Source organism: Aquarana catesbeiana, linkage group LG01 (assembly GCF_042186555.1).
Source record: "Aquarana catesbeiana isolate 2022-GZ linkage group LG01, ASM4218655v1, whole genome shotgun sequence".
Classification (NCBI taxonomy): domain Eukaryota; kingdom Metazoa; phylum Chordata; class Amphibia; order Anura; family Ranidae; genus Aquarana; species Aquarana catesbeiana.
The window spans coordinates 395,164,152-395,189,136 of record NC_133324.1 but is presented as its reverse complement, the minus strand read 5'-3'; the positions used below and the strand labels follow the sequence as shown (position 1 = coordinate 395,189,136).

At 41.7% G+C, this 24,985-nt stretch overlaps 1 protein-coding gene across 2 annotated transcripts in view; it reads right to left on the bottom strand.

The window, feature by feature from the left end:
* The window catches only part of TRPM3 (transient receptor potential cation channel subfamily M member 3), a 579,111-nt gene that overhangs the window by 221,634 nt on the left and 332,492 nt on the right, over positions 1 to 24,985 (bottom strand). For both annotated transcript variants that reach the window (XM_073634544.1, XM_073634551.1), the window contains exon 7: positions 5,504 to 5,678. In XM_073634544.1, the coding sequence (XP_073490645.1) occupies positions 5,504 to 5,678 (175 nt within the window). The remainder of the gene's footprint in view (positions 1 to 5,503; positions 5,679 to 24,985) is intronic.

Sequence of the window (24,985 nt, the reverse complement as noted above, 5' to 3'; positions counted from 1 at the left end):
GCCTGTGGAAATCAATACTGTGGCTTTAAAGATCCTAGCTGGTGACCGCGATGATGGAAAATGGCTGTGCAGTATCAATCCCAAAGCGAGGCTTGGACTGCAACCAGCAACCAAAAATTTTTGCTATTTATTTACTTATGTTACGGTATACTTTATCATCATAATGTATTTGTTTCTTGGGTTGATTTATATTCATGTATTTCCATCATCATGATCGGCTGTCATTACTACATGTTATTATCCTTTAACTCCTCCCCCTGCTCCACTTTATAAGACTGTCCCCTTATTCCATCCATTATGCTTGATAAAGGAGCATGGCTACCATACCACTCGTAGCGCCCACGCTCAGAAACGCGTTGCATTCTTGTAACGTCACTGCCCTGTGCCACGCTGCTTGCTGTCCAAGCCTCGCTTTGGGTTTGACACCGCCCGCCCGTTTTCCATCATCGTGGTCACCAGCTAGGATCTTTGGAGCTGCAGTGTTGATTTCCACAGGCTCTGACTGTCCACCGTCCTACTCCTTCCTGGGATCTGATGTGCTGCACTTTGCCAGCGGCAAGCGGACTCACTGTGACTTGTTGTCCCACCTGCTCAGTCCAGAGATGCACTCAACAATACTTTCTTCCATGTGAGTGGATATTGTTTTACTATTAAAGTATTTTTGATATATATTCAGAGGCGTCCATCTCCTTGTGTTTTTCTCTCAGTTTCACTGGAATTTGCTTCTGGTCTCCATTGGTGGCAGCCCTGGAACACTCATCTACCCCTCCTGATATCTGCTTTTGGACTATTCCTTTTTTCCTTTTGAGATACAGGTTTTACAAAAATAAATACAATTGATCCTTGTAGGCATCCCTGACAGTGTTGAATAGTTTGTCTCATCCCTGTAACTGTTACACCTGCAAGATGAGTAGAGAAGAGTTTTGAAAAGCAATCGACTTACATGCCAGATCACCAGGTGAAGAAAGGGGAAAGAAAGCCTAAAAACTAAAACAAATACAGCCACTACAACTAAGAATTAGTAATGTGCAAAATAATAAATGTTTGCTTTTAGGCTTAATATTGCTTTAAATGCTACAAACAAAATGAACAAGCATGTTGAATTATCATCAGATTTCAGTATGCCTCAGTTTAGGAGTGTTCATTCAATTGTATCATCTCCTCTGCTACAATATCCTGGCTTTATTCTCCCTCTCTTGCACTAAACATTTGTAGAAAGTGAAAAAATAATGCCTACTTAATCGCTTGCTGACCAATGCACGAACATTTACGTCTGCAGAATGGCACGGACAGGCAAATGGGCGTACAGGTACGTCCCTTTAAATTTGCCGGCGTGTGGTCGCGTGCGCGCTGCCGGCTCCACGCGCGCGACCCTGCCGCAAGCTCCGTAAGTGTGATAGCAGGTCCCACTGACTCGATGTCTGCAGGGATACCCACGATCGTTTCACAGAGGGAAGAATGGGGAAATGCTGATGTAAACAAGCATTTCCCCGTTTTGTCTAATGATACTGACACTGATCACAGCTCCCTGTAATCAGGAGCCTTGATCAGTGTCGTGTCACACGTAGCCCATCCCCCCTACAGTTAGAATCACTCCCTAGGACACACTTAACCCCTGCAGCGCCCCCTCCTGGTTAACCCCGTCACTGCCAGTCACATTTACACAGTAATCAATGCATGTTTAATCGCACCGATCGCTGTATAAAATAACGCCAAAAGTGTCCGATCTGTCCACCATAATGTCGCAGTCATGATAAAAATCACAGATCGCCACCATTACTAGTAAAAAAAATTAATTTATTAATAAAAATGCCATAAAACTATCCCCTATTTTGTAGACGCTATAACTTTTGCGCAAACCAATCAATAAACGCTTATTGTGATTTTTTTTACTAAAAATATGTAGAAGAATACGTATCGGCCTAAACTAAGGAAAAAAAATGTTTTTTTATATATTTTTTGGGGATAATTATTATAGCAAAAAGTAAAAATCAAGGCATTTTTTTCAAAATTGTCGCTCTTTTTTTGTTTATAGCGCAAAAAATAAAAACCGCAGAGGTGATCAAATACCACCAAAAGAAAGCTCTATTTGTGGGGAAAAAAGGATGTTAATTTTGTTTGGGAGCCACGTCGCCCGACTGTGCAATTGTCAGTTAAAACGACACAGTGCCGAATCGCAAAAAGTGCTCTGGTCTTTGGCCATCCAAATGGTCTGGGGCTTAAGTGGTTAAAACAGAAAGTATCTGCATGTCTCTATCAAACATCAAGAAACTAAGGTTTTTTTTTTTACAGTGCCTTGCAAAAGTATTTAGCCCCTTGGCAGTTTTTGTGTTTTGTTGCCTCACAACCTGGAATTAACATGGATTGTTTGAGGATTTGTGTCATTTAATTTACAGAACATGCCCACAACTCTAAAGATTTTAATTTTTTTTTATTGTGAAGCAAACAACAAATAGGACAAAATAACAGAAAAAGTCAATGTGCATAACTATTCACCCCCCTAAAGTCAATACTTTGTAGAGCCCCCTTTTGCGGCTATCACAGCTCCTTGTCGCTTTGGATAAGTCTCTATGAGACTTATCACTGGGATTTTTGCCCATTCCTCCTTGCAAAACTGCTCCAGCTCCTTCAAGTTGGAGGGTTTGCGCTTGTGAAAAGCAATCTTTAAGTCTGAGTGTTGCTTTAGCAGTGTGTTTGGGGTGATTATCCTGATGGAAGATGAACCTCCGTCCTAGCCTAAAATCACACACAGAGTGGTACAGGTTTTGCTCAAGAATATCCCTGTATTTTTCACCATCCATCTTTCCCTCAACCCTGACCAGTCTGCTGGTGTTCTTTGGGTGATGTGATGTGTTGGGTTTGCGCCAGACATAGCATTTTCTTTGATGGCCAAAAAGTTCAATTTTAGTCTCATCAGACCAGAGCACCTTCCTCCATACATTTTTGGGAGTCTCCCACATGCCTTTTCGCAAACTCAAAACGTGCCATTTTGTTTTTTGCTGAAAGTAATGGCTTTCTTCTGGCCACTCTGCCATAAAGCACAACTCTGTGGAGCCTGCGGCTTATTGTCATCCTATGTACAGATACTTCAGTTTCTGCTGTGGAACTCTGTAGCTCCTCCAGGGTTACCTTAGGTCTCTGTTCTGCCTCTCTGATTAATGCCCTCCTTGTCCGATCTGTGACTTTTGTTGTGCGTCCGTCTCTTGGCGGGTTTTGCTTTTGTGCCATGTTCTTTCCATTTGGTTGTGATAGATTCGATGGTGCTCCTAGGATTATTAAAGATTTGGATATTTTTTTTATAACCTAACCCTGACTTTTACTTCTCAACAACATTGTCCCTTACTTGTTTGGAGAATTCCTTTATGGCAGTGTTAGTGGTGTCTCTTGCTTAGTTGTTGCAGCCTCTGGGGCCTTTCAAAAAGGTGTGTATATGTAATGACAGATCATGTGACACTTAGATTGCACACAGGTGGACATCATTTCACTAATTATGTGACTTCTGAAGGTAATTGGTTGCACCAGAGCATTTTATGGGCTTCATAACAAAGGTGGTGAATACATATGCATATGCCAATTATCATTTTTTTGTTTCTGAAAAATTATTTTATGTATATATTTTTCTAATTTTATTTCTCCAACTTAGACGATTGTGTTCTGATCCATCACATATAACTCAGATTAAACAAAAAATTGAACTAAAGTCTGTAATGTAACAAAATAGGTAAAAAGCCAAGGGGGTGAATACTTTTGCAAGTCACTGTACCTCATCCGGGGATGGTGGGTAGAATTATGCAAATTCTTTACTTGCTCCTGGGCCAGCTGTGCACTGCTGGTTTATACTACAGATGCAGCCTAATATTATACAGCCATTGATTTTAAGCTGGTAATCATATATGTAAATCACCATGATACCTTAAATATTTATTGTGACACGGTAATATTCTCTTCGGCAAAAGCAGACTGACTTTCCTGTCTTCTGTTACTGGTTAAGACCAGGATGAAGGAAAGGCTTGTGGAAAAATCTGATGTCAGTGGCTGGAGTTGTCTATTTTTACCTGCTTCATAAAAGGAATGTCAAGCTTGACTTGTACTAACTAATAATATAGTTATATAAAAAACAAAAAAAAAAAGCTTTATTTTACAGAGTGCAATTATTGCGGCGGCGGCGGCGGCATGGGCACGCTGGATCACGTACATGCACATCATCCAGCCTGTTCCGGGTTAGTGTAAAGCCTAGTGCACATGGGCCGAACGTTGGGTGACATTGGCCGTTTCAATAGAAACGGACCGACATTCGGCCTGTGCGTACTGCTCCCGGTCCGACAGAAGTGGGCCAATTGTCGAAGGGGGTCTTCGAATGAATTGCAGCTGTACATGCCCCACTTTTCAGATATTTATTTGTAAAAAATTTTGAAAACCATTTATCATTTTCCTTCCACTATACAATTATATGCCAATTTGTGTTGGTCGATCACATAAAATCCCAATAAAATACATTTACGTTTTTGGTTGTAACATGACAAAATGTGGAAAATGTCAAGGGGTATGAATAATTTTTCAAGGCACCGTACATGCCAAAGTTTGTAGCTGCTTTAACTTTCACACAAACCAATTTGAATACATTTAATGTTTTTTTTTTCTTTTTTTATACCAAAGGCATGTAACAGAATAAATTTTAGCCTAAATTTATGAAGACTTTTTTTAATGTTTTTAATTTGATATGTAGAAAATATTTTTTTTTCCAAATGTTCTGTCTTTTTTGTTTATATAATGAAAAATAAAAAACCCAGTGGTAATCACATACCCCCAAGAGAAAATGATGAAGAAAATAATGATATAAATTTAATTACATTACAGTGTTGCATGATCACGTAATTGCCAGTTAAAATAGCGTAGTCTTGAATAGTAGAACATGCTCTGGTCATGGGGGTAAAACCTTCCAGAGGTCAAGTGGTTAAGTCAGTTATATACATTGTGGACTCTTCATTGATATGTAGTATTTGACATGCATTTTAGTAGTTTCCTCCAAGTAGGAGAGTCTACCTGCTATAATCACATAAAAAGAGGCAAACTGCTAGGAAAAGCAGTGAGCAAATTACAACAAGCAGAGAATGACATTTCTGGGGGAGTTCCATAAAAAGGAAGCAAAAGATCCTAAGTGACTGTAACTAAATTGAATTACATAGTTACATATACTATTAAATTACAAAATGGCTTGTGTTGGAAATATACAGTATATGTTACATATTTCTTTAAATATAAGCATCGCTTTCCTATAAGCATACAAGTTTAGCTCAGGCATTTTGCTATGATTTTTTTTACTAACATGCCTCTTTTATAAATTTTGAGTTTGACTTAGTGCGTTACCGATATACATACAGATACACTACTGGTTTGGTGACATTAATTTATTGTAAATATTTTCTAAATACTGTAACAGATGTACTCAGAAGTTTTATTATATCATTTAACACATAAGTATATCACAAGCATATCTGCCTACCCTCCTTCTTCTGAATATTTATGACCAAAGGCAAGGATATCAGATGCACGTCCGCTTCCATCACACACCACAACAGGAACTGGTGGGCTGTCACGAAGATATTCCAGGACAATCGATATCACATTCGGCCCACCTTCCACAATAAGAGCCACCACCGGAACTCCTTGACCAATTCCTGTAAAAGCACAACAATAGCCATGTCCCCAACATGACATAAATAGATTATTTAACTCCTGTTGTATTTCAAACGATAAATATTATTCTGATAAAAATGCTGAAAATGTTATATATATATATATATATATATATATACATATATATATATATATATATATATATATATATATATATACATATATATATATATATATATATACAGTTGTATTTGTTCCCCTATATGCTACTAATTTATTTGAAGAAAACCTTTCATGAGAAAGATATGAAGGTTACCATTGATGGCATGTTACAATGGAAATGCTACCTGCCTGGTTCTCATGGTGACTCAATTTGATAGGTTTGATCTACTAAAATAGGATTTTTGTCGTACCTGTAAAATCCTTTTCTTCAGGTACTTTACCAGATACAGGTTTTTTAGGTCTTAGACCACTGGGTTATACCGCTGCCTTCAGGTGATTGGATACTAGCAAACTAAGCTGTAAAGGACAGTCCTGTATAATCTCTTCCACTCTCGACAAGCCTCCGTTTTTTAAACAAGCAATAATAGGGTTGGATCATACAAAACACATGGAAGGGGACCCTTTCCTGTAATATACTCCAAAAAAAGATTTTATGTTTAAGAAAAAATCTTGTTTTCTTAATTATACATTACAGGATACAGGCTCTTTAAGACTAATGCCCTGTACACACGGTCGGATTTTCCGATGGAAAATGTGTGATAGGACCTTGTTGTTGTTGTTTCCGACCGTGTGTGGGCTCCATCACACATTTTCCATCGGAATTTCCGACACACAAAGTTTGAGAGCTTGCTATAAAATTTTCCGACAACAAAATCCGTTGTCAGAAATTCCGATCGTGTGTACACAAATCCAAAGCACAAAGTGCCATGCATGCTCAGAATAAATTAAGAGACAAAAGCTATTGGCTACTGCCCTAGTTTATAGTCCCGACGTACATGTTTTACGCCACCGCATTCTGAACGATCGGATTTTCTGACAACTTTGTGCGACCGTATGTATGCAAGACAAGTTTGAGCCAACATCGGTCGTAAAAAATCCATGGATTTTGCTGTTAGAATGTCCGATCAATGTCCGACCGTGTGTACAGGGCATTAGACAATCGGGGCATCCAAATGCAGTCCAACTGGGGGGGTGGGCAACAAAAGACAAAGAGTAACAGGCCCATATAACAAATGAGTCAAGGAAGAGCTCAGAGGCACTCAGAGAGTGCCTTGAAGCACTTAAAAACCAAAACTAGCATCAGAAGAGGTCTGACATACATCTGGTAAAGCCTAACAATGTTGTAAACCGAAGACAAAGTGGCCCCCTTGCAAATCTGGCAAATAGATGCCTAATGCTGAAAAGTTCATGAAGCATCAACAGATCTTAGAATGTACTATGACAAAAAAAAAGTGGAACCTTATTCTATAAACCATAGATTCAAATGTTGAGATATCTTATCCACCTGGAAATAGTGAGCTGTGAGGCAGGTGTTGTCCCCGGCAGGGACCTTCAGGAATGGCAAAGAATGAATCTAATTGTCTAAATGAAGTTATATCAGCAAGCAAAACCCAACCAGGGTGTGTTATGTCAAAACAGTGGACAGTGGAGCCACTGGATAATGTAAACTAGCAGTATGAGTGACATCCTGTATAATTGCTTTCACCAAAGAATAAGAGGCAAGCTTTCACCAAAGAATTGTAAAGGCCAAAACTTGACCTTAAAGGGTACTCAAGACTAGACTTGAGAAATTACAGATATGCACTTCCAAGTGCATTGATAAACTTTCTGAGAAGTCGATTTCCTAGCTTTTAAGAGCATAGAGATGTCTGAGTCCAATAGGCTCTGTCCCTCAAGAACGGGGGTTCAAAAGCCAAGCAGTTAAAGCCAGAAACTGAGCAGAATTGTAAACTAGTTCTTAGAACAGAAGATCCTGAAGTTCCAGGAGTCACCAGAACATCCACTGTGAAGATCCAAGGATGCCTGATCCTGACAACTAATATGGCCAGTTTGTTGTTGAACCTGGAAACCAGGAGGTGCTTGTATGGCATCCCCACCTGCAATAGAACATGAAACACCTCCAGGAGAAGGAACCATTCTCTGAAGTTTAGACGCTGACCGCTGAGGAAGTCTGACTACCAATTTTCCACACCTGGGAAGTGAATGGGAGTCATATCTGGAATGTGACCTTCTGTCCAAGTGAGGATCAGGCCTGCTTCTGTTTGACCTGCATGGATTATGGTGCCCCCCTGATGGTTGATGTAAGCCATGGCTGTGGCAATGTTCAACTGAATCCTGGTTGCAGCTGAGAGGTCCAGCGTTGAAGGGGCAACTGAATTGCCCTTATGTCCAGAATATTCATCAGCATTCATCACGAGCATCCTCCAGACCATAGGGAGAAATGATTTCTCTAAATCCAGTGCTGGGCTGCAGATCCACCATACCAGGTCAAGCTCGGTCTTGCTGGTCAGTTGCATGCCAATCCAGAGACTAAGCCTACTTGTCCTACCCTGCTGGAATGTTGCAACGGTTTGGAGTGAAAATGCATGTAAGGAACTGCCTCAAAGGAGGCCACATCAGGTCCAAAACCCTCGTGCAAAAACAAATGGTTTGGCAGCTCTTGGACTGGTGGAAGGAAGACCCCAGGCAGGGCAATATCCAAAGTTAGGCTCAAGTACTTCAGGCAATGTGTTGAATACAGCGCTGATTTCTGAAGATTTGGGATCCATCTGAATCTCTGTGGGGTCTGCACTGTGCCTGAGCCCGATTGTACACCACAATGGGGAGATTGAAGCAAAGTGAGAAAAGGAGCTTCCACCTTGGTAACACCCGAAAATTGGGGATATGCAAAAAGCATCCTTTATGTCTATGTCAGAAAAGCTCCTGGTGAAGGGAAGCAATGGCAGTGGACAGATTTCATATGGATTTTTGAACCTGAAAGAATTTATTGAGAATGAGTAGATCCAGTGTAAGTTAAATGTCTACTTTTGTCTTTGGAACTGTGAACAGGTTTGGGTAGAAAGCCTGTAACCTTTCCTGTTCTAGAACAAAGGTTATAACCCCTTCAGACAGAAGTTGCTCAAAGAAAATCTTACTGCAAAGCTGGCAACTTTGACAGCAAAAGCAGTCAAAGTAAAGAAAGCTGAGAGCCCATACATAATTTTAGACATAGTGGCTGAAAGATCTTCTTAGGACAAATGGGAGGTGAGGGGGTGCATTATAAGCAGCTAAGTAGGTTTTAAAGGAGGGTAGTGAGTTTGGGGACAGCAGTCTTAACAGAACCAGGTCTGTTGGAGACCCCGCTAAGTTGTTTGCTGAGCAAGAGATGGCACAACCTGTGTTTCTCATGTGTAGTGAGGGATATTCCACTAGGGGTACAAATATAACTGCAGAGCAGGAATGGTTAAACTATCTGTGTCCAGACACTGTAGAAACCTATGCAGATCTGGCGGATAACTGTGCTATATGCAGATAGAGAGGCAAGCAGCAGACGGGCTGGGCTCTGCGCTGTGTACTTGAAAATGACACAAAGATTCAGAGTATGCCCGATTGAAAAGAGGTGCTTAGACAAGGTAGCTCTCTCACCTCGAGTCCCTCTGGACCTTTCAAGGACCAGAGAGACAGCACACAGGGTCCTAAAAGGGTAGGGCCCTGACTTACCACTGATGTCCACAGATTCTCCCAGTCAGCCAAGGGAAATTTGGGGAACCTAGCCCCATCCAGATCCTTGCCCTACCCCCTTTGGGGTCTTCAGAGATAGAGTTCTACTCACAGATGGACCATGTCCCTGGATCTGAGGGCCTAGGTAAGCACCAAAAGCAGGATCTAGTGCCCTAAGCACATTACATGCTGACCCCATGTCTTTCTTTCTGGTTGGATCCAGGTACGGTCCCCCAAAGTTCAGCTTAGGAATCCAACAACATAAAAGCTGCAAGAGAAGCCACAATGGCTATGTTTCAGCAAAGGAATAACAATAGAAGAATAGCTTAAGAAAAAAAGCAAAACAAGTAAAAGTATGGAAAATAAAAAGGAGTCTGTCTCTTTCAAGAGATATTTTTTATTCACCTAAGAACGTAGAAAAACGTTGGCTTGCTTGGAGTGGGAGGGGACATGCTGTCCATACAACTTTGTTGCCCACTGTCCAATCACCTGAAGGAAGCTTCATAAGCAAATGGCATAAAATCCTGTGTCCTGTAATGTATGATTAGGAAAGGAATACAGTCTGTTCAATTAATAAAAAAAATGTTTGAGCTTAGTAAATCAAATGCAGATGTGTTCATATCCTTTAAGCAATTATGTGGCAGCAAAAAAACCCAATTTTTTCTAATTTCCCACATACATTGGGTATTCAAAGTGAGCACAGGTTCACCTAATTTTGTAGCTTTCAATTTGCAAAGTGAACAGCCACACCGAGTCACTGACCTGGAACAAATATATAGAAAATAACCTTGGACATTATTGACTTTCCTGTTCTGCATATTTGTTCTGGGTTGGCGACTTAAAGAATAAAAGCAATTGGATCAGAATAATACCAGGCAGTTTGCATTTCATTAAGAGGGCAACATGTTTACTTTAATTATAACAATGTTTCCAGTTGTATGACACTCAGTTGTTAGTATTAATCATTTCAACTTGGTCCACTGGAGTATATGACAAGTTTTAATGCAGAGAAGTCCCCAGGCATCTTAAAAAACTGATGAATGATATATAGTCACTGAGCTAACACTTTATTTGTACAATACAACAGAACAAGAGTAATATGATTTGCTAAATGAGTTCTGTATACAGAACAAAGGCACATTTGCATAAAATGCATTTAATTAACATATGGTTTCCTCCTCCCATATGCTGAATTTGATTTTTGTTATGCATGAAGATGAATAATGTTCACACAGACATGAAGATTAAAGTAATCGATTCTCAGAGGTTGCATTTGCTGGCAGCCATATGCAGATATTGTGTAGGTAGTTATAAACTATTGTTTCAAATATAATTACCCCATCATGTTAAATTGTGTATTTTGAAAAAACTGGCAATTGGGTACTATGCACAAAATACTAATGACATATTTGTCTTTCTTTTTTTTTTTTTTTTTTTGTAGCTTAACTCGATATAGTTTCCCAGTTTTTGTTATAATGGGTAAGTGGTAATGTTTAAATACCACAACAGAATGTGATGGGAAGGTTCCTCAGTCAGGGTTTAGATAACAATAGGAATCTGACAGAGATTCTAACACTTCTCAGATATATAAAAGGCTGTTTTTAATTACAGTTTATGTCTCCAATTACAAGAGGAACATCTCTACAGTGAACATCTCTACAGTGAACATCTCTACAGTGGAAAGATACAGCATTAAAAACCTGACAATGATCCCATCTCATGCCCATTCCATTGAAAACAAGGTTTGGCTGAATTTTGGCTTCATTAATATTACACTTGTTATTTACGGAATCCCAGTCAGATGACTACATGAAATAAAAAATATGTTCCCAAAATACCTAGCATTTATTTGCTTTGTAATACAGTTTGATAAACAACAACCACTTTACTAGATCTTGTATGCATTTACTGAATCCTATGTGCATTGTGATTGGTCAGAGAATACAGGTGTAAATGGGACACTCTAACTTATAGGCGTCAGTTACATTTCATCATCTGAACATAAAATTCCATCTGTAGACAGGAGATCTAGAGGACATTTGCTGCATGCTTCTTCTTCCTATTTTCATTATTTGGCTTCCTTGTTTCATTTGGATGGTCAATTCATTGGTTTCCATATGCCTATTTTTTTCAGCTTTTATAAATCATCTTTAGTCCAAAAGGGGTTTTAAATAGATGTCAATTGTAAAGACGTGTATGCCAGGGATTTGTACTTCACCTTTGACTGCTGCAATTCCTGTTCTGGCAGAATTTGAAAGAATGGGTTATGATCTTTTCTAGGTATGTGTTGTTATACATGTTCCTGTGTCTTTTGGTGTAAAGAAATATATGACACATAATTCTGTCTACTGCTTTAGAATTACAGCTTTACAAATTACCTCTGCTCATATGAAAATGCAAACAAACAAGTTGCAAATTAGAAAGGAAACAATGTATTATGCATTAGTTTTACAAACTAATATAATGAGATATAAGTCTGATGCCAAAATGATCATACTTCAAAAATATCTGTAAACTTTTATGATAGTTGTCACATAGCCAAATATTACAGTATCAGGAAATAATTCAAAGCATTGCAGAAGTGAATACCGTATTTTTCGCACCATAAGACGCACCTGACCATAAGACGCACCTAGGTTTTAGAGGAGGAAAACAAAAAAAAAATATTCTGAACCAAATGGTGTCCTAAAGTATTTAATATTATACTACTACTATAGGTGGCTGGTGGAGACACAATAACACCACCCCCCTATCAAATCAGCTCAGCTACACTATACCTGGGTGGTGGTGGACACAGCAACCTCCCCCCTTCCCAGATCAGCTCAGGGTGACAGGGCAGACACAAATACCCCATTCAGCCACTTCTATCACAACAGCTCAGGTGATTGGGCAGTGGATACCATGCCAGCCCACACCTCCCACCCCCTTATCACCAGCTCACCTCAGGCAGTGGAGGACACTAGACATGTGTGATTAGTTTTGTACGATTCAAAAATTTGTACGAATTTTCAAAAATTCGTACATTCGGAAGCATCTGAAATATGAATTGCTATGCTTCCCAATTTTATACGAAATACGAAATTTTGTTGACGAATTTCGGATTCAAATTCCGTTACAACGGAAACCCGCGGAACACCCTTTAAAAGTCTATGGGAGAAATAAAAAGTGCTAATTTTAAAGGTTAATATGCAAGTTATTGTCATAAAAGTGTTTGGGGACCCGGGTCCTGCCCCAGGGGACATGTATCAATGCAAAAAAAAGTTTTAAAAATGGCCATTTTTTCTGGAGCAGTGATTTTAATAATGCTTAAAGTGAAACAATAAAAGTGAAATATTCCTTCAAATTTCGTACCTGGGGGGTGTCTATAGTATGCCTGTAAAGTGGCGCATGTTTCCCATGTTTACAACAGTCTGAGAGCAAAATGACATTTCTAAAGGAAAAAAAAGTCATTTAAAAGTACTAGCGGTAGTGCGGGCAGCTATAATAAATTGTCGGGTCTCTGCAATACTTATGACTTAAGTCATTGAAAAAAACGACCTGGGGTTCCCCCGCAGTGCATTACCAGGCCCTTTGGGTCTGGTAGAATATTAAGGGGAACCCCGAACCAAAATTAAAAAAAAAAATGCTTGGGGGTCCCCCCAAATTCCATACTAGGCCCTTCAGGTCTGGTATAAATATTAAGGGAAACCCTACGCCAAAATAAAAAAAAAAAATGGCATGGGGTCCCTCTAAAAATCCATACCAGACCCTGCAGGTCTGGTATGGATTTTAAGGGGAACCCCGCGACAATTTTTTTTAAAAAAATGGTGTGGGGGTCCCCCTAAAAATCCATACCAGACCCTTATCCGAGCATGCAACCTGGCAGTCCGCAGGATAAGAGGGTTTTTTTTGACAATTGCTTTATTAATGTCTTCTTCTTTCCCCACTTCTTCTTCCATCTACTTCTGGTCTTCATTCGGTTTTCTTCCTCCATCTTGTTCTACCCCCGTTTCTTCCTCTTCTTCCTCCGATCCTCTGCTTCTTCCTTTGGTATTCTTGTCCGCATTCTTCCTTTGGCTTCTTCTTCCCCGCTTCATTCTTCGGACGACCGCATCCATGGGAGGCTCCCGCTCTGTGACTCTTCTGTTCTTCTGACAGTTCTTATATAACTGAGGGCGGGCCACCCGGTGACCCCGCCCCCCTCTGATGCACGGGGACTTCCCTATGGCTTTCCCCGTGGGGTCTGAGGGGGGAGGGGTCACCCGGTTATGTAACGGGTGACCCCCGTCCCCCTCTGACCACGGGGAAAGCCATAGGGAATTCCCTGTGCGTCAGAGGGGGTGGGGTCACTGGGTGGCCCCACCCTCAGTTATATAAGAACTGTCAGAAGAACAGAAGCTTTACACAGCATGAGCCTCCCATTGAGGCGGATCGTCTAGACTGTCCAGAGAACCAAGCGGGGAAGAAGAAGCCACGGAGGAAGATCCTGGACGAGAAGATCGAAGGAAGAAGCAGAGGATTGGAGAAAGAAAAAGAGGAAGAAGTGGCGGAAGAACAAGATGGAGGAAGAAAACCGAATGAAGACCAGAAGAAGATGGAAGAAGAAGCGGAGAAAGAAGAAGACATTAATAAAGGGATTGTCAAAAACTGGCTATTGTCTTTTTAACATTTTTGACACTTTTTTGGTGAAATGGCAGGGTACATTTGTACCCCATTACCATTTCACACGGGGGGGCTGGATCTGGGGGTCCCCTTGTTAAAGGGGGCTTCCAGATTCCGATAAGCCCCCACTCGCAGACCCCCACAACAAGGGGACATCCTCCCCACGTTGAGGGCATGTGGCCTGGTATGGTACAGGAGGGGAGGTGCTCTCTCGTCCCCCCCTTTTCCTGTGGCCTGCCAGATTGCTTGCTCGGATAAGGGTCTGGTATGGATTTTGAGGGGGTCCCCCACACCATTTTTTTTAAAATTTTGGCGCGGGGTTCCCCTGAAGGGCCTGGTATGGAATTTGGGGGGACCCCCACGCATTATTTTTAAATTTTGGTTCGGGGTTTCCCTTAAAATTCATACCAGACCCAAAGGGCCTGGTAATGCACTGTGGGAAAACCCCAGGCCGTTTTTTTCAATGACTTTTATGTGTATTGCAGAGACCCGACAATTCATTAATAGCCGCTAGCGCTAGTACTTTTAAATGACTTTTTTTTCCTTTAGAAATGTCATTTTTCTGTGGGACTGTTCTAAACACGGGAAAAAAACGCCACTTTACAGGCATACTATAGACACCCCCCAGGTATGAAATTTAAAGGAATATTTCACTTTTATTGTTTCACTTTTCACTTTAAGCATTATTAAAATCACTGCTCCCGAAAAAACAGCCGTTTTAAAAACTTTTTTTTGCATTAATACATGTCCCTTGGGGCAGGACCCGGGTCCCCAAATACTTTTTATGACAATAGCTTGCATATTAACCTTTAAAATTAGCACTTTTGATTTCTCCCATAGACTTTTAAAGGGTGTTTGCGGCTTTCGAATTTGGTATTTTTTGCTTTTCATCATAACGAACATTCATAATAGTTACGAAAAGTTAACGAACCTAACGAAAATTCATATTTCGTACGAATCCAAATTGTATTTCTGACACAAATTATGAAATACGAATTCGTTCTAATACGAAACACAAGTAAGATGGGACCAGACCACGGCGCCGGGGGTGTTCTGGCTGAAAAAAAAAAACAGCCAGGGCTCTTGCCGCCGCAGGATGGTGTCACATCTGGCAGGTGTCAACTGACCTGGGTGCGGAGCACCACCATAGCAACGCCACTGACACCCTCCCATTTTTTGGCACCCGGGCCAGACCGCCTCCCCCCGCTCCTACTTGGTATGCCCCTGCAAGGATCTGCCTCACATCCTGTCCTCTCTCCTCCACAGAGAAGCCGAGCCCCGACGGGGAGGGGGGGTGGTGCCTGGTCAGTATTCGCTCCATAAGACGCAGGGACATTTTCCCCCATTTTTTTGGGGAAAAAAGTGCGTCTTATGGTGGGAAAAATACGGTAAATCCAGACACTTTTTTATAATTCACTAATTATAATACATCTCAAACTTTGCAGAATTAAACATTTTACGGATATTTATCTATTTATAAGCATCAGGTAGACATACTTTGAGATGGCTAATGATGGAATGATGGTTGAGTTAGATGTCAGCAATGACAATTGAACGTCCCTTTGCCTTCCCAGCCCCCTTCATATATTCTCAGGCATAGGATGACAAAGGGAAGCCCACAGGTCACATGACTTCCGTTAATAAAGCAATGGCCATCTGTTAAATGATGAATGCATGTTTATAATGAATGAAGCACAAAAATATTCTTAACAAGTTTGGTAATATTAAATCAACAGATGAAACATGACATTTATTCATCAAACAGTTTGTTAAAAAAAAAGTTCTTATTACTTTTTCATTTTAGCTGTCATAGGTAAAATAAAATTACTGGGTCTGATGTGCTGAAGAAATAAGGAATTGTACTGTGCAAAAGTAATATTTATTTAGAGAATATGGATCAAGGAAAATTTTAAAAATATAATCTTTTGCCTTCAAACGATTAGATGATTGAAGGTTAATCTTCGCCTTATTTGCTATGCTATTTAAATATTCTTTTAGCAAAATAACCCAGCTGTGTTTTGTGCCCTCCCTCTAATTTTTTAACCAGAAGTGGAGAAAAGGGAGTTCAACGTGAAATTATATTCTTCCACCTATTACTTATGCTATAAAGATGAATTTTGACAATATAAAATCAGTTAGTTCACACTGATCACAAATTATTTATTTTTAGAACATGTTAATAATTTTATTTAAGCAAATGGATTACTGCCTTTGGGGCTATAATTACTTCGTAGCTATATTGATTTATTTTCTTGGATTTTTAAGTAAAATTCACTGTACTTGTTCTTTGATGTTCTCTAACTAACATAGAATCTACCAACATGCTGACCCATAATTGTTTTTGAAACAGAAACTGTAGGTGGTATTCTAGCATCACGTTACCTGCTGAGGTTTATACTGTTAAATAGGTTTATGTGTATCCTGCGATCCTGGCCTGAAGAGATTTATTAATATGAATTACACTTTTATGTTCACTTCATGCATCCAGTTTTTTTGCAAGAAAACCTCCACCTGGATGTTTGAAGAAAAGCACAGGTGCACGTTAGTTCACTTTTTTTTTTTTTTAGATATGTTTATTGAGTTTTTTGTAAGACATACATCCAAAAAAAAACCCAACAGAAAAAAAAAATGGGATGGAATTTCGACAGGTCACCAAAAATGCCCAAGAGGCAGTTTTTGGGGTTCATTATATTCGGCAGACCCAATGCGGAGGAAATAAAGGAGTTTATGTTCACACAGAAATCCTGAACCACAGGGCAGGTCCAGAAACATTGCAGAAAATCAGTTGCCTGGCCACAACCTCGGAAGCACACAGCTGAGGGAGATAAACCCATTTTATGTAATCTAGCAGGTATAAGATGGGAATGATTGAATATCTTAAGCTGAATAATGCTTGGATAATAATGATTTGGATCAGATAGCAGACTTTTTTTAAGTATCACTAAACTCAGTCCAGTCTGCTTCTCTGAAGGGTATGTCTAGGGATGTCCATTTCCCTTGAGCAGTACGGAACCTGGGGTTAGAATCTGTCACGAGGGCAGAATAGTGAGTGGAGATAATTATAGTAGGGTCTGAACATCTCAATAATTTCTTCAAAGGTGGTACCTGTATAGGGTTATCTAGTGAGCCAAATTGTGTGCGTACAGCATGGCGAAGTTGGTAGTAATAAAATAAGTAGGCACCTGGCAGATTGAAATCCACAAGCAACTGATAGAATGACTTAAAACCCTGTGCAATAAAAAAGTGACATAAGTACTTAACCCCTTTGATAGACCACCTTTGTGGATCAGGCAAAGAATAAAATTCCAGTAAATTGGGGTTAAACCACAAAGGATTATTGTGGGATGATAACCATGAGTCAATGGAAATTTTGGTCATTATAAGTTTAAATAGGGAGAGGGAGGTACACAGAATCGATGGGCCGGGATACAACACTATAGATGAGATTATGAAAATTCTCTAAAGAGGCAATGGCCGCTTCCGTAGAGTTACAAGCATCGGCAGAGACTGGATGTCACCAGTCGTGACAGTCAAGTAAACTAAAGTATGCATAAAGTGAAATACATTCCTCAATCGTACCAACAGGGAGGCCTCTAATTAAAGGTCAAATACAGACACGTATGGCAAGGGGTTCAATAGCCAAGGCTTAGGTTACAAAGGACACCCCTGAATAGTACCTCTATGTATTGGAAAGGCATCAGTATCATGGAAGTTAACTCTAGTACGGGCCACTGGGGCAGTATACAGGAGGCGTATCCATGCTACAATGCGAAGACCAAGGCCATAGAGCTGCAGAATTTGGAATGGGTATGGCCACGCAACACTATAGAAAGCTTTACACGTATCCAGAGATGCAATGACACAGGTAGGGGGGGCATTCATGTGGATATTGCAGGTTCTGGAACAGCCTACGATTATTCATCCTGATGAATCGACCAGGTATAAAACCTCCTTGGCCACTATGCACCAATTTCACAACTAATGTATTTAGATGTTTGGCCAGCACTTTGGCTAGGATCTTAATATCCACATTGATCAGCGATATCGGGTGGTAAGAGTCACATTTAAAGGGATCTTTATGAGGTTTCAATAACAGCACAATCAGTGCTTCATGCATAGTGGGAGGAAGGATTTCAGCCTCCAAGTTTTATTGAATGTATGTAGAAGGAATGGACATGATAAGTGACGAAAGTGGGCATACCATTCAGCAGGGAAACCATCTAGGCCAGGTGTCTTACATGTTGGCAGCTGCAAAATGGCTAGGGTGAGTTCTTCAACACAGAGAGGAGCATCCAGCTCCTCCCGCATTTGAGTTGAAAGGAAGGGGGGAGTCACGTGAGCCAGGTAGTCACATAATTGACCCTCCGAATATTGGACTCTGGTAACATAAAGATCTCTGTAGAAGGATAGAAAGGCCTCAACTATGTCACTAACATGACCTTGGGGTGTCAGAATCCAAGGAATAGATATAGGAGTATGGTCAGGTCTAGTTAAGTAAGCAAGTAGATAACCAGCTTTGTTACCATGTTCAAATGTTTTCTGAGTGACATAAAACATCTTTTTTTTTAGTAAGATCCAGCAACCTGAGCTCATATTCCCTATGGCCGTGTAGCCCTGAGTCTCAGGTGCTAGGATCAAGATCAGTTGTATAGGCAGACTCTGCAGCCAGCATGGCCTGTTCCAACTCTTCAGTATACTGTTGAATATTCTTACGTAGTATACTAGTAATAGACATAAAAGTGCCCCGCAGCGTGGTCTTAAAAACCTCCCACTCAGTAGAGGGGTTGGCAGTGCCCAAATTCACATTCCAGTAGGTCACAACACCTTGTCTACTTTCCCCCTGTACTACCTCGTGCTCCAGCCATTGGGAGTTTAGTCGCTACATAACGGGACTTGAACGTGGTAGAAGGAGAAGGTCCACAGAAAGAGGTGCATGTTCAGATATCCCTGTAGGCAAAAAAATACACAAAAAACAAAAGGACGTGTAATGTCTGAAGCAAATGCCATATCTTTGCGAGACATGGTGTGGAAGGAATCGGAGTGACAGGAATACTGGCAGACATCTGGGTGTTCCCACTGTCATAGCTCAGTGAGACCATACACATGCACCTAATCAATAAGCGAGGGATTGGGTCTACCACCACCCCAAACGGTCGACAGCAGCATATAAAACCGCATTGAAGTCCCCACATAAAGTAGGGTGCCATCAGGCTTAGCTAGAAGCAGAAGGGATAATTTAGATAGTAAATCCAAGGAGAATGGGGGCAGGGGGACATAGACATTCCCCAGCGTAAATGGCACTGAGGCAATCCGCAGCATAAGAATAATAAATTGCAATTCTGGATCAGTCTTAACTAGGGATGAGCCGAACACCCCCCTGTTCGGTTCGCACCAGAACATGCGAACAGGAAAAAAGTTCATTCGAACACGCAAACACCGTTAAAGTCTATGGGACACAAACATAAATAATCAAAAGTGCTAATTTTAAAGGCTTATATGCAAGTTATTGTCATAAAAAGTGTTTGGGGACCTGGGTCCTGCCCCAGGGGACATAGATCAATGCAAAAAAAAGTTTTAAAAACAGCCGTTTTTTCAGGAGCAGTGATTTTAATAATGCTTAAAGTCAAACAATAAAAGTGTAATATCCCTTTAAATTTCGTAGCTGGGGGGTGTCTATAGTATGCCTGTAAAGGGGCGCATGTTTCCCGTGTTTAGAACAGTCTGACAGCAAAATGACATTTCGAAGGAAAAAACCCATTTAAAACAATGCTATTGCATTGCCGACAATACACATAGAAGTTCATTGATAAAAACAGCATGGGAATTCCCCACAGGGGAACCCTGAACCAAAATTAAAAAAAAAAAATGACGTGGGGTTCCCCCTAAATTCCATACCAGACCCTTCAGGTCTGGTATGGATTTTAAGGGGAACCCCGCGCCAAAAAAAAAAAAAAAAAAAAGGCGCGGGGTCCCCCCAAAAATCCATACCAGACCCTTATCCGAGCATGCAACCTGGCAGGCCGCAGGAAAAGAGGGGGGGCGAGAGTGAGGCCCCCCTCCTGAACCGTACCAGGCCACATGCCCTCAACATTGGGAGGGTGCTTTGGGGTAGCCCCCCAAAACACCTTGTCCCCATGTTGATGAGGACAAGGGCCTCATCCCCACAACCCTGGCCGGTGGTTGTGGGGGTCTGCGGGCGGGGGGATTATTGGAATCTGGAAGCCCCCTTTAACAAGGGGACCCCCAGATCCCGCCCCCCCCCCGTGTGAAATGGTAAGGGGGTACTTACCCCTACCATTTCACTAAAAAACTGTCAAAAATGTTAAAAATGACAAGAGACAGTTTTTGACAATTCCTTTATTTAAATGCTTCTTCTTTCTTCTATCTTCCTTCATCTTCTTCTTCTGGTTCTTCTGGCTCTTCTGGTTCTTCCTCCGGCGTTCTCGTCCAGCATCTCCTCCGCGGCGTCTTCTATCTTCTTCTCCTCGGCCCGCTGTGTGACGGCGTCTCCTCGTCACCCGGTGACCCCGCCCCCCTCTGACGCACGGTGACTTGACGGGACTTCCCTGTGACGTCACGGGGAATGCCACAGGGAAGTCCCGTCATGTTCCTTGTGTCAGAGGGGGCGGGGTCACCGGGTGGCCCCGCCCCCGTTATTTAAGAACCGTCAGACGAGGATACGCTGTCACACAGCGAGAGCCTCCCTCCATGCCAGCATGGATGCGGAGCGGCCCGGAGAAGAAAATGAAGAAGAGAAGAAGAGAAGAAGGAAGAAGAGAAGAAGATGAAGAAGAAGATGAAGAGAAGAGCGGGAGCCTCCCCTCATGCCATGGGTGCGGAGCGGCCCGAGGAGAAGAAGATAGAAGACGCCGCGGAGGAGATGCTGGACGAGAACGCCAGAGGAAGAACCAGAAGAAGAAGAAGATGAAGGAAGATAGAAGAAAGAAGAAGCATTTAAATAAAGGAATTGTCAAAAACTGTCTCTTGTCATTTTTAACATTTTTGACAGTTTTTTAGTGAAATGGTAGGGGTAATTACCCCCTTACCATTTCACACGGGGGGGCGGGATCTGGGGGTCCCCTTGTTAAAGGGGGCTTCCAGATTCCGATAAGCCCCCCGCCCGCAGACCCCCACAACCACCGGCCAGGGTTGTGGGGATGAGGCCCTTGTCCTCATCAACATGGGGACAAGGTGTTTTGGGGGGCTACCCCAAAGCACCCTCCCAATGTTGAGGGCATGTGGCCTGGTATGGTTCAGGAGGGGGGGGCCGCACTCTCGCCCCCCTCTTTTCCTGTGGCCTGCCAGGTTGCATGCTCGGATAAGGGTCTGGTATGGATTTTTGGGGGGACCCCACGCTGTTTTTTTTTTTGGCGCGGGGTTCCCCTTAAAATCCATACCAGACCTGAAGGGCCTGGTATGGAATTTAGGGGGACTCCCACGTCATTTTTTTTTATTTTAATTTTGGTTCGGGGTTCCCCTGTGGGGAATTCCCATGCCGTTTTTATCAATGAACTTCTATGTGTATTGTCGGCAATGCAATAGCCGCGAGTAGTTTTAAATGGGTTTTTTCCTTCGAAATGTCATTTTGCTGTCAGACTGTTCTAAACACGGGAAACATGCGCCCCTTTACAGGCATACTATAGACACCCCCCAGCTACGAAATTTAAAGGGATATTACACTTTTATTGTTTGACTTTAAGCATTATTAAAGTCACTGCTCCTGAAAAAATGGCCGTTTTTAAAACTTTTTTTGCATTGATCCATGTCCCCTGGGACAGGACCCGGGTCCCCAAACACTTTTTATGACAATAACTTGCATATAAGCCTTTAAAATTAGCACTTTTGATTTCTCCCATAGACTTTAAAAGGGTGTTCCGCGGCATTCGAATTTGCCGCGAACACCCCAAATTGTTTGCTGTTCGGCGAACTTGCGAACAGCCAATGTTCGAGTCGAACATGAGTTCGACTCGAACTCGAAGCTCATCCCTAGTCTTAACCTTCAGAACCTCTACCAGAAGGGATTTGGCTAATAAAATAGAAACTCCTCGGGAATAGGAGGTATGGTTGGCATGAAATGATTTGGCCAGCCAGGGACGTTTAAGAGCTAGTAATTTTGTACCAACAAGACAAATTATATGGGGCCTATATTTCTTCTGGTATTCCACAAGATAATTCATAGTGACCAGACATATCAAATTAGTCAATACATAAGAGGCACAATAAGGATACTGAATATGAGCGAAACAGTATATGCAATACCACTCATGACAGATAGAGCACGAGAGACAGAAAATAAAAAAGAACCAAAACAGCATGAAAAACAAAAAAAGTCCCAAACTCCAGTCATTTTCAACAAGAAAGGCAAAAAAGAGGGCAAAAAAAAGAACCCCCAACCCACTCCGCTCGGCCATCCCAATCACAGCAAAACCTGCAACCGAGGTCATGAATGTTCCGTGGCCTCGCAACTAACTGGTATGGGAGGTGTATTGAAGTCAGGAAGGCTCAATTTAGTGAAGAAATGGTCTTTTTAGAATAAAAGGTTCAGCTCCAGGAAAGGCACAATGTGCAATGGGCAAATAAGTTGTAACAGGATAGGGCCTAGGAAGAATAAAAGGTAGAATGGAGCAGAGCCAATTCTCAGACTCAATGCAGTTGTGGCACATAACGATGAGGTGGTCATCTAGCCAAGCCATGGTGTCTTTCTGATTAGTGTAGAAGTGAGCTTTGCCATCGTGAATGATTTGCAACTTAGCAGGGAAGAGCATAGCATACTGCAGACCCTCAGTGCGTAGGCGATCTTTCACAGCTGCAAAAGAAGTGCACTGGTGTTGGACTTCAGCGGAGAAGTCAGGGTAGATGGAGATAGTATTACCATTGTAGCAGAGTGGGTCTCTTCCCTGGCAAGATGAAGAATAGTGACCTTGTCTTGGAAGTTAAAGACATATGCAATTAGGGAACGCAGAGGGGCTCCCGAGGGGGAAGACGTGGGTGAGTATGGTGAGCACGTTCGATAATAAGAGTGGATGAAATTGCCTCAGTCCCCAAGGTATTTCTCAGCCAGGAGCAAAGGAACCATTCCGGGCGGGAACCCTCAGAACATTCAGGGGAACCCACAAAATGAAGATTGTTCCTGCAGAAACGATTTTCCAGGTCATCTAATTTAGCATTAAGGGCCGCCATTTCATTCGTAGTTGTATGCACTGTGGCAGCTAAAGGGTTCAGAGTGTCCTCTATAGGGCTAATATGTTTCTCAGCCACTCGCGTTCTTTCACGCAGGTTTTGCACATCTTTAATAAAGAGAAGTGAATATGGATGGTTTATGTGTAGTGAGGGAGGCTTTACAGTCCTGTATAGCAAACATAATTTGTGCCAGTGTAGGTTCTACCTGATGTAAGTTAGAATCATTGCCAGGCTCTGGGCTAGGAGGGGAATCCTGCGGGGGAGAGGGGCTGCTTGTGTGGAGAAGGCAGCAGGGATAGAGTCACTCACCCAGGCTAATGAGGCAGGTGTAGAGGAGAGAGAGAGGGCTGCAGCATGTCGGTAGGCATAGCTGGGGGATCAGCGTCATCTTGTCTCCTGAAGCGAGCCAGCTGCTCCGCCATGGATGGGGCTGCTTGTGGCCTGATTTTCACCATGAAGCCAGTACCAGAGGATACCCACCACTTTGAGGGAAGTCACAGTGCTGGTTTTAGGAAGGTAGGATGCAGGATTCCCCGTAGGATGGAAGACAAGAGCCAGAGCCGTGGGTCTAAGCGGCCACTCGGTCCCACATCAAGCCACCACCCCCCCACTTTAGTTCACTTTAGTTAAAGTGTAGGGCAAAAGTATGAGAGCAAAGCAAAATATATATATATATATATATATATATATATATATATATATATATATATATAGTACATCTCTCCAATACATACATGTTTCTCTGTGTTATGTATCTATAGAATGTTCTAGGTACACCTGAATACATTTTGAACTTGTCAATAATCCAGTAAACTTGTAAATTCCCATGCTCTCTACCTCTGCTGCATTGATATAACAAGCAATGTTCTACCCACATCACCTCTGTTTGCAACAGAACACCTCATCCATGTAATGGAAAAAAGAAAAACAGGAGGTGTTCTGTAGTCCAAGGTGAAACTGTCACTTCTCCATAGATACATTATGGAGGGTGAGCCTTGTCACCCTACAAAGTGTTACTGGCTGATCACTAGGTAAAATGAAAGTGAAGCTAAACTTTTCTTTTTGCTGATGTGTTCTGACTTCCAGGTAAAAGGTGGCTACATTTATTCTACATGGATTCACTATATGTAGGAGGATAGCCACCCACTCTTCCTTGCTCCCAAGACAAACTAGGGACCGTGAATTATGGTCTATGGGAATTCTATAGGCACTGTATGACTAAGCCCCTGTTGAAGTGAAATGTGTAATGGAGCAGGTGGATTTTCACTGTAACAGGTGATACCAATAAATTAACCTTGAACTCTTCGAAGTTGAACAGCTCTATTCTTGCTTCTCTGCCTTTGATGAGAATGGATTAAGGACCACATTTTGGAGCCAACAGCCGTTGGTCTGGTGAGTGGTCAGGGGAGCCTTGTAATGGGGTAGTTGGGATTTATTGCATATAGACTATAGGATTTGTAGTGCGCATAGAGCAGTGCATGTGACTGCAACTAATGTGCGCTACTTGTTTCAAACAAATGTAAGTGAGGGAGAAAAGGAGAGGCTCTTGTGCTCATAAGGATGTTACATAGAGGGAGAAAAACACAGTAAGAAATGATGTCATGAAAAATAGATTACAGGGCCATTAGGTAGTGAACATGTATGGAACATTTTTGGAGAGATGGATATAATTTAGTGTCACTTAAGGAGCCTGAAAAAAAGAAAACTAATGCAGAAACCACATCTAAGAAATGGTAAACTGCAATATATAAAATCTTGGTTCTTATGTTTAGATATCCCTAATATAGCCCAAGAGAGTGTAATACATTTCCACACTGCTATGTGA